The 14,741-nt window shown below is 37.8% G+C and overlaps 1 protein-coding gene across 3 annotated transcripts; it reads left to right on the top strand.

Annotated features, from left to right (window-relative positions):
• Window positions 1-13,239, top strand: LOC115336515 (general transcription factor IIH subunit 2). 3 transcript variants are annotated; one of them, XM_030003644.2, is made up of 15 exons: window positions 3-320; window positions 409-486; window positions 1,203-1,239; window positions 1,866-1,952; window positions 2,805-2,855; window positions 3,321-3,375; window positions 4,193-4,298; window positions 5,320-5,410; window positions 5,576-5,663; window positions 6,214-6,321; window positions 7,495-7,558; window positions 8,437-8,540; window positions 11,932-12,034; window positions 12,338-12,377; window positions 12,797-13,239. In XM_030003644.2, exons 1-15 carry the CDS (start codon window positions 265-267, stop codon window positions 12,914-12,916), a joined length of 1,188 nt encoding a protein of 395 aa, XP_029859504.1. In that variant the 5' UTR covers window positions 3-264; the 3' UTR covers window positions 12,917-13,239. The 3 variants fall into 3 exon arrangements, with proteins under 3 accessions (XP_040976673.1, XP_040976674.1, XP_029859504.1); XM_041120739.1 differs by lacking the exon at window positions 1,866-1,952 and having other exon boundaries at window positions 1-320; window positions 4,169-4,298; XM_041120740.1 differs by lacking the exon at window positions 1,866-1,952 and having other exon boundaries at window positions 2-320.
• Window positions 13,240-14,741: the final 1,502 nt, after the last annotated feature.

Raw genomic sequence — 14,741 nt, 5'->3', positions numbered from 1 at the left:
CGGGCCCCGGCGTTTCCGGGTGGGCGCGGTGGGGCGGCTGGGCCGGGCGGGAGGCGCGGGCTCGGTTCCCTTCAGCCCTGCCAGTCGCCGGCGGCCCGCCTGGAGCCGCTCCCGCCTGGCAGCCCCTTTACCCGCCGTGTGGCACCGTAACGGGGCTTCCCTTCAGGCGGGAGTTGCGCCTCCCCGGCCGGGGCCAGCGGCTTTCGGTGTAGCGAGGAGCGCGGCCGTCGCTGCCCTCCGCAGCGGCAGAGCCAAGCCGCGGAGATGGATGACGAACCCGAACGGACCAAGCGCTGGGAGGGAGGCTACGAAAGGACATGGTAGGCTTTCCCTTTCCCTTGTCAACTTCTTGTTGGTGAAAGACGAGAAAAACCTCCCTTCGGCTCAGTAACAGTCTGTTTTGCGTAGGGAAATTCTTAAAGAAGATGAATCCGGATCGCTGAAAGCGACCATCGACGACATTCTTTTCAAGGCGAAGAGGAAAAGGTACTGTGCGTGACCACAAGCCTCCACGTAATACTGGTTGGGTCAGTTATAAGGGCTTAATCATTCTGAAACTGGGTCCTCCAGGCTGAGTAAGCATGTCGGCACACCTGCAGCATATTTTTGTGTCCTTACCTCTGCAGAGCTCCAGATGTGTGCTTCTTGCCTACTACTTATTAATTGTGCCAGAAAAAAACAGTAAAATTTATTTTTATCTTTAATCCTAAGACTGAATGTATACAGGCTAGATAGCCTAGATGTAGGCTAGCTAAAGAGGCGAGGTCTTGATCTGATGACACACAGTGCAGAGCACTGCAATTGCAATTCGCACTGCTTAGAGAAAAATTCTTCAACGCTTTTTTAATACAGAAATCGTGCTTCAAACTGGGTTTTGGTATCATGGCACCAGATTTGTATTTCCAGGTGACAGAAAAATTGCTAGATAAAATCTAGATTTGTTTTATTTCAGATTATGTTAAAATATTCAAATTTGGATAACAGTTTAAAGTTCATTGAACCTGGTAGTAAGAAATAGTTTTTGTTTGTTTTCTGTGAGGCATGAAATCTGTTTGTAATTAAATTGTATTTTTTTCAGTGTAAATAAGTGTCTGCGGTTTGTTACTGCTTCATATTTGCTGGTACTGGATTTGTTCCAGACTTCTGCTTTAGGAACCATTCATTCATTTACGTCTTACTTAAATCCTTTCGTGTTTTATTAGACTCTATGAACACCATGGACAAGTTCGACTTGGAATGGTATGTTAATGTCTTAACCCTTGTCTGTCTTGAGTCCAGAACTACTTGAATAGAGGTGGTATGCCTAATCTGAAATACAGCTTTGCTGACTCAATGTGCTTGAGACCAAAGCTTGCATTTTCCACCAAACTTTTTTTTTTTTTTTAAACATTCTTTGTTTATTGCCAGTGTGGGATGTGAAGCATGAGTATTTAGTGGTGGAGGTTTGGCATGTTCGCTGTATCAGGGTGTATTTTGCTACAGCAGTCAGATCACACACACTTGCATTGTCAATTTTTCTTTATGTGAAAAATGGGCATAATTTAAACGAGTAGTAAATGACAACATTACTTTATACAAAGCTGAGGTCTTCAGGTGAAGAGGTTAAGGTGCAAACTATGCGTATTTTGTAGCTTATGAGCAGAAAGGAACAGTGTGCATTATTCAAGATAGTCTTTTTTTTTCATTTTGAAGGAGAAGTGGAAAAAATGCATTACTTTTTCAGTTGCTGTTGATTGCATAGCTCAGTATACTGAATTTTCCCTGTTTGAGGGAGGAAGTAGTTGTTTTTTTAAGTAAATGGAATAATGAACCGTTCATTTAAATACTTGTTCTGTGAGTGATTATCACTTATGGTGAAAATGCAGATGCGTCACCTTTATGTGGTTGTTGATGGATCAAGAACTATGGAGGACCAAGATTTAAAACCGAACAGACTTACTTGCACTTTGAAGGTATTTCTGTACTCAGAAGTTTTCTCTTAGTAATCCACTGTTTCTCTGTAAACCAGTTCCATTTTGCTTTTAAAAGAATGGCAGTCTCCTGTAACTAGATTACATGCATAGCCTCATCTCTCCTCTTGTCCCTACTTTTTTTTCCGTTGTTTCTGTTGCTAGTCTGTAATTTTCCTGGTTTTTAAATAGTAAAATCTGTGTGACATTAGTTTGCCTTGCACGAGTACTTCTGTAGAGTAAAAACATTTTCTAAGGACATACTATGGAAAGACACAATATGAAAATTATGTGGAAATTAAGCTGAAGTGTTGCCCATAATAAGGGATGAAAGAAGAACAAACATGCTTTCATTACACATCTAGAATTTTTTTTTTTCTTACAGTTGTGTTTTGATGAATTTGGGTTTGAATGGATGCTAGGCAGGGGTTGAATTGGATAGCTGCTTCAGACTGTGGAGGACTTGAACTGTACATCTTCTGCTATATGGTCTTCTTTAATAACACTAAGCATTGAAATCCTGGGGTTTGATAATTTTGTACAGATTGATGCTTTTAGTATTTTTAGTATTGCAAACTTTGATTTGAACCAACAGTAATCTAGAACTTTATATGAAGTGAATAAAATAAGCGGTGGCTAGTTTCTGAAATTTACATTGCGTTGGTAACATGGGAGGACAAGAAGCATGGAAGGGGTAGGGTGAAAGGAGAATGGAAAGGAAGGGCTCACTCCCCCTTTTTTTCCCCAACTTTTTTTTTTTTTAAATGATACTGGATTTTTTGCCAGTACCACCTGCTTAATGCATGTGAAATAAAACTGTATGTAGTTTTTAACTGTCTTAACTTTTCTTTGTAGTTATTGGAATATTTTGTTGAAGAGTACTTTGACCAAAATCCTATTAGTCAGGTATGTAGAACCATGCAAGAAACAAGTAACTGAAAACAATTTTAAAAGTTAGTGTTAACACTATCTAATAAACTGTTTTCAATTGATGTTTTCCTTCCCATCCCTTCCTCATCAGTTTGGTGAAATTCTTGTTTCTGCCTGAACTAATGAAAATAAGAACCCATCTATTCCCTTTTTCCGAAACATAAATTTGAACACAGAAGACTAATTATATTGTTTTCAGGCATTTAGAATTTTAGAAGATTTCTTCTTGTACCTCGTGGCAAAACTATGGGAAATACAGGAATGTATGTTGACTGATGCATAGTGATTGTGCTCCTGTTGTTACACTTATAAGAAAACTTGTATAGTTAAGTAATTCTGATCCCTAAAGAAGAATTAGGCAAAATATAGCAAAAATGTATATCAACTTATTTTTAAACTTGCTAAGAAAAGTTTTGGCTTTTTTTTTTTTCCCTTCTCCAGATTGGCTTAATTGTAACCAAGAGTAAAAGAGCTGAAAAAATGACAGAACTTTCAGGTAGGGAGGTAGTGTATTTTTTTTATATTGGAGGTGTTTTTATCTCTTGTGTTGATGTTACAAGTTCTACCTGGATGACACTGCTGAAAGTCAAGTAGCGTTAACATAGTATTTTTAATTTAAAAGAGAAGTTACTGCAAGTTATCTGAAACCAGAGTCTTTACTTTGATCTGTTTTGATCTAGAATTGTCATCGCATGCTTGTTCATGATCAAGTCTTATCCAGATTGCACCTAAAATATGTTTTGTTTCCCCTATAGTTAATTTCTCACCCTCTTTGTTAATTTTGTATTTTACAACATCTGTGTCCTCTCTGAGATCTGATCTGATGTTAAGAAGCAAGGTTTCTTTGGTTCCTGCCTTCTGTCACTAGCAATCTGTGTGGCTTCAGAGACAAAATCTTAATTTTTTCTTTTTATTCACCTGTAAAACTGGAGCAACTTTATTGAGGAATTTGAGGATCAATCAATCCTTGAACAATACTTTGAGGATAATGGAGGAAATTAAACTGAAACACTTTGTGAGATACTTCACAGTCATGTTAAGTGCTTAATGATATGCAACAGTTATTTTACTCTTTTTGACTTCTTAAAGTTTCTTACAATTGAGTGCCTGTAGGGTAAATGTCTTTCTGTTAGTATATTGTTTTATTGTTTTCTACATTCTCATCAAGAGGTGAGTTTCTAAGGAGAAGCATAGAGTTACAAGTTACAGTTTGAAAGTGGTTGTTGTACAAGCACGCTGCTTTAAATATATAGTTTAAATATTTCAATTCTCTTAACTTGTTTTTTCAGGTGAATTGTTTTTTTCACTTACAGGCAACTCAAAAAAGCACGTAACTGCTCTGAAGAAAGCAGTGGATATGAACTGCAGTGGAGAGCCATCTCTATATAACTCCTTAAATTTGGCCATGCAGACTTTAAAGTTAGTATATATATGGAGGTTTTTTTCTTTGTTTTCCATAATCAGTATAATGCTGATTGTGAATTTTTGGAGGGGCAGAGACAGTATTTTTTACAAGTAGCATCTTGCATAGTCCTGACCTGAGTCTTTAAAAGGTAGCTTTATGTCATCTTACAATACAAACTGTTAAGAAGTTAAACATGCTAGCAGTGCAGAAGTTAATTTTTTAAGACAAGATGCTTCTATTTAGAGGTGTGCTGCTTATAAAAAGCAACAATATTTTAAAGTAGGTGATTTTATGTCGTGTATGAATATGGTGATGAAAGACCGTGCAATTATTTTTTACTAGAGGGCTAAGGTATAAGAGAGGCCAGAGTTAGGGGTTAATAATGATAAGAGAACAGGAAAAGAAACAGCACTGAATCACAATAATCTGGTGGGAGTTTTGGCATACTTTAGAAAGGTGAATTTTCAGGTAGGACAGATTTTTAAAAAAACTCTTGCTGTGTGAAGTATTGAGATGGGATAAACATTTGTGGAAGACTTTTAACAAATAATTGTAGCTAGAAACACTTGACAGAGCAAAGCTAGTAGATAATGTCCTAAAATTATTTGAATGACTAGTTGGAAGAGATTTTTCCATTAAGAACTAAAAGACAGTAGTTAAAAGTAATGGATTTACACCTATAAACTGATTAGATTTTTATTTTAAGAAGTCAGGAAGACTTACTGCAGTGTTGCTAGTTTGAAGGTGAATTTTGCCTGTAAGGGTACAGAGAAGGTATGGGGATAACTTAAGCATTAGAGCAAACAATCAGATAACAACTACAGAATCAAATACTGTATTTTAGGTACTGGAAAGGTTTGGCTTTTGGAAGGTGAAATTCTGGTGTTCTAAGAAGGATCTTGCCACAGTCTTTTATAATTTGTAGGGGACTTCATATCATGTTGTCTTCTGACTTCAGTACGCTGAAGTCCTTGGAAACTTCAGCATACAAGTAGCTTAGTGTACAGAAGTAAATTAACTATATACTTTCTTTAGGCATGTGCCAGGACACACAAGCAGAGAGGTTTTGATAGTCTTCAGCAGTCTGACGACATGTGATCCAGCCAACATCTATGATCTAATTAAGGTACAGAAGTGAAGTTCGACTACTGCATTGAACATCCAAGCTATTAGACTAAAACCAGACAGTTGCAGTGTCATCACTAATTATTTTTCATTTAAAACTTTGAACCTTTTTACTGTTTTCTGTTCTGCATATGAATTTGAGTATGCTTTCTTTTTCCATTTGAAGTGCTTAAAAGCAGTTAAGATCAGAGTATCTATCATCGGCTTAAGTGCTGAAGTTCGAGTTTGTACGGTACTTGCCCGAGAAACTGGTGGTATGTATCTGAAGTTCAGTAGTTATACTACTAATACAAGTTTAAAATTAAAATTAAGTAACCCATTTTGTCATATATGCATCAATGCATTTTGATATTTAAGGATAATATATTCTGTTGTGCTGGCAGAAAATTTAAGGTGTTTCCCAAATCTACAAAATACACAGTATTTAGTGAAATTATTATGAGCTCGTAGCTGCATCTCTAGAGAGAAGAAATACTTATTTTTTAAAACCTAGTGTTCTACGTAAAAAGCTATGTGATGTAGAACTTAATTGTAACATGTTAATATCAATTACAACAGTGGTAACTCTTATAATATCATTACTGTAGTGTAATGTTGGATAAAAAGCTATGGACCTTAATATCTAATTAAATGTTCTGGTGTTACTAATTTTAAAACTTGTCATCTTCAGTAGCATTAACTGGACTGTTTTTTAGGAACAGGGTTGGCTATATTTTTTTTACTTAAGTTGTCTTCTGTCATTTGGAGAATATGTTTGTGTTCTTATCTACTCATAATCATAAGGCATTTCTTTCTTCATGACAGGAACATACCATGTTATATTAGACGAAAGTCATTATAAGGAACTCCTGATGTATCATGTTAGTCCTCCACCTGCCAGTTCAAGCTCTGAGTGCTCCCTTATTCGAATGGGTAGGATATGGTTTTGTTAAAGTCCTGGTACAAGATTTGTGAATCTTGTCTTTTTCTTTCTCTGCATTTTCTGTGTTAAAGACATTGCACAATTACATTTTTTTATTTTAACTTTTACTTTGCTAAATAGATATAAATTTTCCTGATGCTGTTCCTGCAAAATAATCAGCTTTTAAATAAAGTTAAGAATTAAAACAAATAAGACAAATTACTACTTAACTGCAGTTGGAAACAATAAAGTGGAATGATATTGCTTGTACTTTAATAGGTATAAATGTAATACTTAGAAATGAAGGATGAAAAACTATTTTGTTTCTCCCTCTGTTTTTTTCCCTGCAGAAGGCAACTATTATAAGCTGAATTGACTGTAAGAGCCATCTGTTTGGCCATGTAGTACATGTTTGTTAGGAGCAATGTTGTGGTGTTCTTTCAACAGATGGATTAGGTACCTTTTCTTCTCCTGATGTATTTCTCAATAAATTTAAAGCCTGGAGTTAAACCAGAATAGGAACTCTAATGCCACAAATTAAAGCATTGATTTCTCACTTTCATCCACCTGTTTTCACAGATAAGGATGTATGTATTTTTGTGTGTAGATTTAAATACTGAAGAGATTCACTTCTTATAGGTAAAGCCTGAGTAGCAGTTGGAAAAATTAACTGCCTACTTGACATGTAAAAAATAAGTGTTAGAAAGAATGGTATCTGTTACAGCCTCTGTAACGTGCTATAGGCTCATCTGTAATATACTGCACTTGGAAGGTGAATATATGCTTCATGTGCATATAAAATATTTTCCCCTTAATTAGAAAGCATTGTTGAAGTGAACATTCATGCAGAGCTCCTTCTGCTTTCCTACCATTGCATACATCATTTTCTTTTTAGCTGTTTTGCAAAAAGGGGGTTCCAGTGAGCTTCAGTTAATGTGAGATCTATGAAAAGATATTTTTCACTTGGGGGAAATACAATAAGGGATTTGTTGGTTGATGTAGGTAGAGACCTCCAGGAAGAATTTGATACCTAGTAAGAGTGTATTACTTCTCCTGTAATAACAAACAAAAAAAGAGATAGGCCTTAATCTTTAGAATAATCTTTGAACTTCTCCACCGAAGTAAGAAACTGAAAGATTACTTGCATGTTTAAAATTTGTAATATGGGATGTTTTTGTCTTCAGGTTTTCCTCAGCATACTATTGCTTCTTTATCTGATCAAGATGCAAAGCCGTCCTTTAGTATGGCGTAAGTAGAGTTGATTAGAATTCAGTGAGCTGATTAGAACTCAATAATAATTAATCATGTCTAGAAAATCTGCTTCCCAGTGAAAATACTGCAAAATAACATGAAAAAAAATAGTGAGTATGTCTTGTGACTTCTCAGTAGAAATTTTGTTTCCATCCAGTATGTGGCCATAGTTACCTCTGTTAAATATGCTTTTTAAAATTTACATTTAAAATTTTTTGTACGTAGTAAATGGCTTTTAGTTGTGTTCTGCAGTAATTAGAACACAAGGGTGGTACAGGGTATTAAAGTACTTACTACCAATTTTACTTGCATTTCTTGATTCAAGTATTGTTATCACTGTAAAGATAATGATGAGGATGACGGGTATTATCTGGAATAAAGTATTTTTTATCTATTTACTAATGTGACTTTAAAAGGAAGTTTAAAATAGAGCCTGATTTGATTAGGGTACCAGGGCTCTTCTCAATGAAAGGAAGCATAGTTTTCAGCAGTGATAAGGGAGTCTGAATTTTCAGAAGGAAACGGTGCCAGCTGTTTGAAAGAATAGGTATTAACATGCATCTTAAAATCAATACAGAATATTTGTGAGTGTGTAAGTAGAAATACTAATGCTGTTATCTTTCATAACTATTTTTTAAAGATATATGGGCTCCTTGTGTGGGAAAATTTGGTCTTTGTTCTGTTTCTGTGGGAAAATGTCGTTACTGATATCTCACCCTATCAATTGCTTTCTAACACTTGTATACATGTGGAACTGTTGCATGGAAGCTACTGAAACTTTTAAACCTATTTGTTGTGAGAATTACGTAGTATTTATAGTTATGTAGTAGTATGGTGTTATCTCTTCGGTATTAAATTGTCTCTCTTTGCTCTAGGCAATTGGAAAACAACAGTGAGCCGGGTCTTACGCTGGGGGGGTATTTCTGTCCCCAGTGCAGAGCCAAATACTGTGAACTTCCTGTGGAATGCAAAATCTGTGGTGAGTAGCAAGAAAAGGTGAGCAGATGAATTATGAGTTAGTGGTAAGAGAGTGAAGGGGTAGAAAAATTCAACTATACTTAGGAATTAAAAGCCAGCTCTGCTTTAAGAAGCCTGCATTCCTGTGTCCTGGGATGTCAGCTTCATATAAGGGACTTTCAGGACTATACCTGTAACAGTAAAGCTGTATCATATTCCCCAGTATAAGGTTATAAATGAAAAGCCCTAAAGCAAAGGGAGGAAGAAGGGTGATTCACATATGAATGGTAATAATTTCCTCAAGAATGTTGATATAACAGACACACCAATGTTTCAGACTCCTCAGTGCCAGGCCATGAAGATAAAGAGTGCTTTCGAGTAAAAGGACAGAAGTACCCCCTCACCTATGGGAGTATGTAGATGAAAGGTTTTAAAGTTGAACTCAAGGGCAGGCTGCACAGTGATACATGAAAGACTATAGAGTTGTAAATGGAAGCCCTTCGGTCTTGCAAATGTTAATGGACTGTGCAACCAATGGTGCCTCTCTCCCACACGGCCTTAATGAGGACATGAGGGAGGATTAGCATTTTTTATAGTATTAATATTGTGTGAGTGACAGCTGTCCTGCTGTTAGCTTCTACAGGCATATGACTAAAACATGATGGGTATTATCAAGATGTGTGTATTTGGCAAGAGGATGAAGTAATTCTAGTTTTGGGTCACCTTGTCCCAGTTTCATGTCAAGGTTTTCACATCACCTTGAGTCTCATTTCAGCAAAGTAATAGTGTAACTGGAGAAATGCTATGTGTCAGCAACAGGTACTCTACAGCTGCAGCTGCCAGCAGAACAAGAGCTTGGAAGTTTACATGGCATGTGAGTGAGCAATGAAGAAGTTTGTGCCAGCCTGTTCCCCAGCTAACCTGTTGTCATGGTTTAACCCCAGCTGGCAAATAAGCCCAACACAGTTGCTCCTTCAGTGCCCCCCAGTGGGACGAGGGAGTGTCATCGATGAGTGTTTTAGATCATTTAAAGAATCTGTGAAAGTGCGACTTAATAGAGCTCGATGGCAAAGTTCACTCTATTGCTTACTACATGGGACAAACATACAAAGGAAAATTGAGTTAGAATCGATTTTCCATTATTTGCAGAGAGATCTGAGATGCAAAAAGGTAAGGGAGACACTCCCGTTGAGTCACGAGGTTCAGAGTGGACCCCCTTGCTTTCTAAACTCAGAGAGGAGTCTAGGTGTGGCTGGTTCCAGACTTAGTCTCAGACTTGGTTGGTGCTTTATGTCTTAAAAGACTATATGTGCACAATCAAACCCTTATATGACTTGGTTAGGATTTCGAAGTTTAGCATGCTATTAATCACTGATCTATCCAGGCAACTGGTGTTAGTTTGCTCCGAAGTTCCAGCCCTTGATTTCCTGAAACAGACTCTCAGGCATGGAGTCTTATAAAAATAAATAATTTAATAGAGTGGTACAGCAGCAGGATCAGCTCCAGCTGGGTGCTTCCAGGGAGGGACAGATGGAAGGAAGGGGAGAAGGAGATGAAGGAAGAACCTTAACAAAGAGATTGCTGGGCAGTTATACCCTTATAGACTATTCACCCACCCCTCACACACTCTTCACACTCGCTTCACACGTCTTCCATGCACCCTTTGGTCCAATAGTGATTCTGGCCTGACACCTTCTGACTCATTGGATTCCTTCACTGTCTCCAGACAGGCCTTTCGTTATCTTGTCAAGTTGCAGGTACTCTTGATGGTTGTAGCCTTGAAGCCTTCTTGTCTCCTGATTTATGCTGTCTGTGGAGGCCCCTGTTTTGACTAATTAGGTCCATGTTCAGTAAATCTAAGTGAAAGTTTACAGCTTGCAGCCTAAGGCTTCAGCAAATCTAGCTGCTCATGCTAAGTATGTAAAGCTAAGCAAATGGCATACTAAATCACACAACGTTGTAACTCTAAGTAATTCATTCCATTTAAAACCTAGTTATTTAAGCTAAGCAACTGATATTTCTTAATATTGAGAGGCATCCCTGCTCAAGGGGAGAGTTGCCTGGTGTGCAGTCCAGTTGCCATCCAGGGAGAATTCAAATCGGGCTCATCCAACAATCTGTCGTTGGTAAAAGATCTCTTTGCTAGAGATCACCCCCATGCTGCCTAGCAGGGGTAGCTCAGAGAAGGCTCACTTAGGCTGTCGTATTTATGGGATAAAGCGGTTGGGTCATAGTCAAATTGCATACAGTGGGAGAGGTATGCATGAGAGTCCTTGTACCCACAACTTTCACTGTGTCACTCTGCTCCTTTGTGGGTTTCCTAGAGGAGTTCTTGGCCCAGCTACAGCTCAGGCCTTTACCCCCTTTGGAGCCTGTACCAAACTGCTGCTGGTTTGGTTAAGGGGGGTTGAGTGCATCTGTCACAGGGAGAATTGGAAGGGTAAAAGTGAGAAAATTTAACAGGTTGAGATACAGACACATAAAGCAAAAGCCACGTGCACAAGCCAAGCAAAGTAAGGAATTCATTCACTACTTCCCATCAGCAGCCATCTCCAGGAAAGCAGGGCTCCATCATGCTTAACAGTTACTTTTGGGAAGACGTATGCCATCACTCTGAATGTCCCCCCTTCCATCTTCTTCCCCCAGCTTTTATTGCTGAGCATGACATCATACGGTACAGGATATCCCTGTGGCCAGGTTGGGTCAGCTGTCCCGTCTGTGTCCCCTCCCAACTTCTTGTGCCCCCCAGCCTACCTTCTCACTGGTGGGGTGGGGTGAGAAGCAGAAAAGGCCTTGACTCTGTGTAAGCACTGCTCAGCAATAACTAAAACAACCCTGTATTATCAACACTGCTTTCAGCCCAAATCCAAAACAGCCCCATACAAGCTACTATGAAGAAAATTATCCCAACCAAAACCAGCAGACCTGTGTTAGCTGAAACAGGGCTATGGTCTGGCTTTGGCAGTATTATAGCAGGCTGCAGTAGAGTTTTGTAGTTGGGCACCATTTTAACTGGTAATGTGAAACAGCAGAACTGTCATTGCCAGAGAGGAGTTGTGCATTTAGATTTAATTGGAAGACTCTTCTATGGTTGCATTTTTTTTTTATGGCATGAGGATGAAAAACTTGCTAAATTTAAAACTTTGCATTGTAATTGTACTTCTAAAGACTGAGTTAAACCTTTTAATTAGAAATTCAGGTGATTTGCTGCTTCTTTATATTTGGCTTTAATTCTGCAAAGGATTACAGGTTTGGATTATGGAAGCTTACAAATAATTTTGTTTTTTAATTCTTAAAAGCTCGGATCCACTGAGTAATTAAAAAATCTTTTTTCCTTTTTGCTTTGTTTAATACAGAAAAGCTTTTCAGTAAGTCTTCTCTTTGTAATAATTTTGAGGTCTCTTTATTCGCAGGTCTTACGTTAGTGTCTGCACCTCACCTGGCTCGGTCTTACCATCACTTGTTTCCCTTGGATGCCTTTCAGGAAGTTCCCCTGGCAGAATATCAGGGGGAACGGTATGCAAATCATATTTGTGATAATGAGTGTACTTGTGGACCCTGTAACTTTTTTGTCACAAAAGTAAGAATGGCTGGCAGCAGCTTCTTTGCTGCTGGAGACACTGCTGAATGTTTGGGCATTTTGGGGCACCTCTGGCAATAAGAAATATTTGTAGTTCCCATTAACAGTTACCATGTGTGTTCAGTTGAATAGCTGAAAAAACTGCCATAAATTGTTTCTGTGTATGAGATGTTTTTTGAACACCATTTTACACAATCTTGACTGTTTTTTTCAGTTAAAATACATGATTTTGGTTTTAGGTATTGTCAAGGCTGCCAGGGAGAAATGAAAGATCAAAGTGTAAGTATGTTGAACTGCATTGGAATTTGCATTGAGGGGTGTCAGAAGTAGAGATGATCCTTTGGTATAGTCTTCTAAAGACCAGAAAAATATTTGTGGAAGTTTATCTCATGGTTAACTAGAACTGTCTGTTAGTCATGCTTTTAGACTGCAAAGTCTGTAAAAGTGCGGGAAGGGATTTCCTAGAGAGTTGCATAAATAAGTTTCCACTCCTAGCCATTTGAAAGCATCTACAGTGACTTGAGCTCAGCCCTTTGGACATACTTGCTGTTAGAAATTTCAATTCAATTGGGTTTCTGTGATGTTAGCAATATAGTCTCTTTATGCTGTCTTGATGACACAACTGTTGCCCTACTGTAGTGCTATGATGGTGATAATTTTTTTCTAATTTGACTTGGTTTTCTATCTTTTCCACACAGGTTTTCATATGTAAAGTGTGTCAGAATGCATTTTGTGTGGAATGCGATTTGTTTGTTCATGATTCTCTGCACTGCTGTCCTGGCTGTATTCACAAGCACCCTGCTCCCATACCTGTATGAAGTAATCTCTTCTTAGGAATTGTCATATCTATGTCATTCTTGCATAAATCTATTTTGTTTATTCAGCCATAGCTTTCGCTGAGGCATCTCAGAACAAGAAAGATGTAGATGATTACAGAAGGATGAACACTGGCTTGGGAGCAAACTTTAATTTTTACCTAATGTATTAATCATTTTGTTTACTGTTCATATATTCTTGAATTACCTGTATCTGATTTATTTTCTTTGTTCTTGTCTGAAAAGCTCTGGCTTTTTCTGAATGCTATTGTGAGTAACCTGTATATTTGTAAATGTGAAAGTGATAAAACTGGTTTGTATGATAATGTGGTGATTCATCTTTGTTTCATTTTTTTGTTCAAAAAACTAGCCCTGAAAATATATTTTATATATCGATTGCTATAAGCTCTTGGTTTTGGTGGATGGTGGAGTTCTATAGATCAAAATATTTTTTTGTAAGAATTTAACAAAAGATGGCTTTGAGCAATTAGTTGGGGGACATTTCAAATATTAATTTAAAGTGTTTGGGCTATTCACCTTGGCCTTCAGTAAGGCAACTCAAATACAGCTCTTAGAAATTATACAAACTATTGTTTGATGGTGATAGTATTGAAGACAGTGGTGCTGTTTTGGTTTTGAGGCTAGAATGAATTGCCAGAACTGCAAGTCATCTTCTCTCCTTGGCTAAACCCCCAGAGCAACAGACAATAAGGTGCGGGGAGAAGGGGAAGCACGTGTCCTTACCTGAACATTGAAGAATGAAAACTGAGACAAGTGCAAGGCACTCTTTGCCATTTTACAGTGTCTCTTCAAAGTGTGATTGCAGTTTGAACTTGTGAGAATGTAACATGCTACACCTCAGTAAGAGGAGGTTGTGATGGTGCCGTGTTTAAAGCAGCATGTCACATCTGGTCTTCTGAAGTCCTCTTGTGACGTTTGTAATACATCCAGAGTAACTCAGACACTGATGCATCTGAGTTAATTTTTAAAATTGTGAGCTTTGTTGTCAGATTAGGAACAGCAATAATCTAATCTAACCTAACCACACCACTGAATCTTAAAAGTGCAAACAAACAAAAAAAGCAAACTCCCATCTTAAGTTAGTTCCCTGTTTTTCACGCTCACCACGTACAAACAATACATGCTACTTTTCAGTTTTCACAGATAGTTTTAATTTCAAGTCCTTTAAATATGAAAATTCTCAATTGTTAACATAGCTCCTTCTGTGCTTTTTCTACTACTTATGCCTGCAGGCTGGCTAGAATGCAGTAATTCTACTGTGTTGTCAGAGAAATTACTGTTTCAGCATCAGTGTTTCATTTTCTGCAGAGTTAAACAATGCCTATAAACCCTTTGTGACTGCAGTGCCTGTTACTGTAAGGGTATCCTAAAAATTAGCAGAAAAAGGACATATTCATGGGGTTTGGTGTGGTCTAGTAGGCTACTCCAAGCCAAAGGAATGCGCTAAGCCTCTGTCTTTTAGATATTCTGATACTGTTGACAACATCTTGATACGATGTTTTCTGATCGTATTTTCATCTTTACAATCAGCATTTCCTAATGGAAAAAAAAGGTTTTGTCAAAACACTTTAAATCTTTTCTAGCTTTTTCTCTTTTTAGATACCAAAATAACATACTTGGAAGTAGAGGCTGTGTAGAAGTTGTGGCCATATACTCCATTATCTGCATGTGGTCTGAGTAATAATTTGGCTTGTACTTTTCCACCCTTCTCATTGGATAGGAAGAGCAGTTCAAAACAGGTCCTGAAAAAGCAGTAACGGGGCAACATTTCTCTGACGTGTAAAGAATTTCAGCTGTGGCCTTCCTT

The sequence above is a fragment of the Aquila chrysaetos genome, chromosome Z (genome assembly GCF_900496995.4).
Source record: "Aquila chrysaetos chrysaetos chromosome Z, bAquChr1.4, whole genome shotgun sequence".
Lineage (NCBI taxonomy): Eukaryota > Metazoa > Chordata > Aves > Accipitriformes > Accipitridae > Aquila > Aquila chrysaetos.
This window is presented reverse-complemented; position numbering and strand designations above follow the sequence as displayed.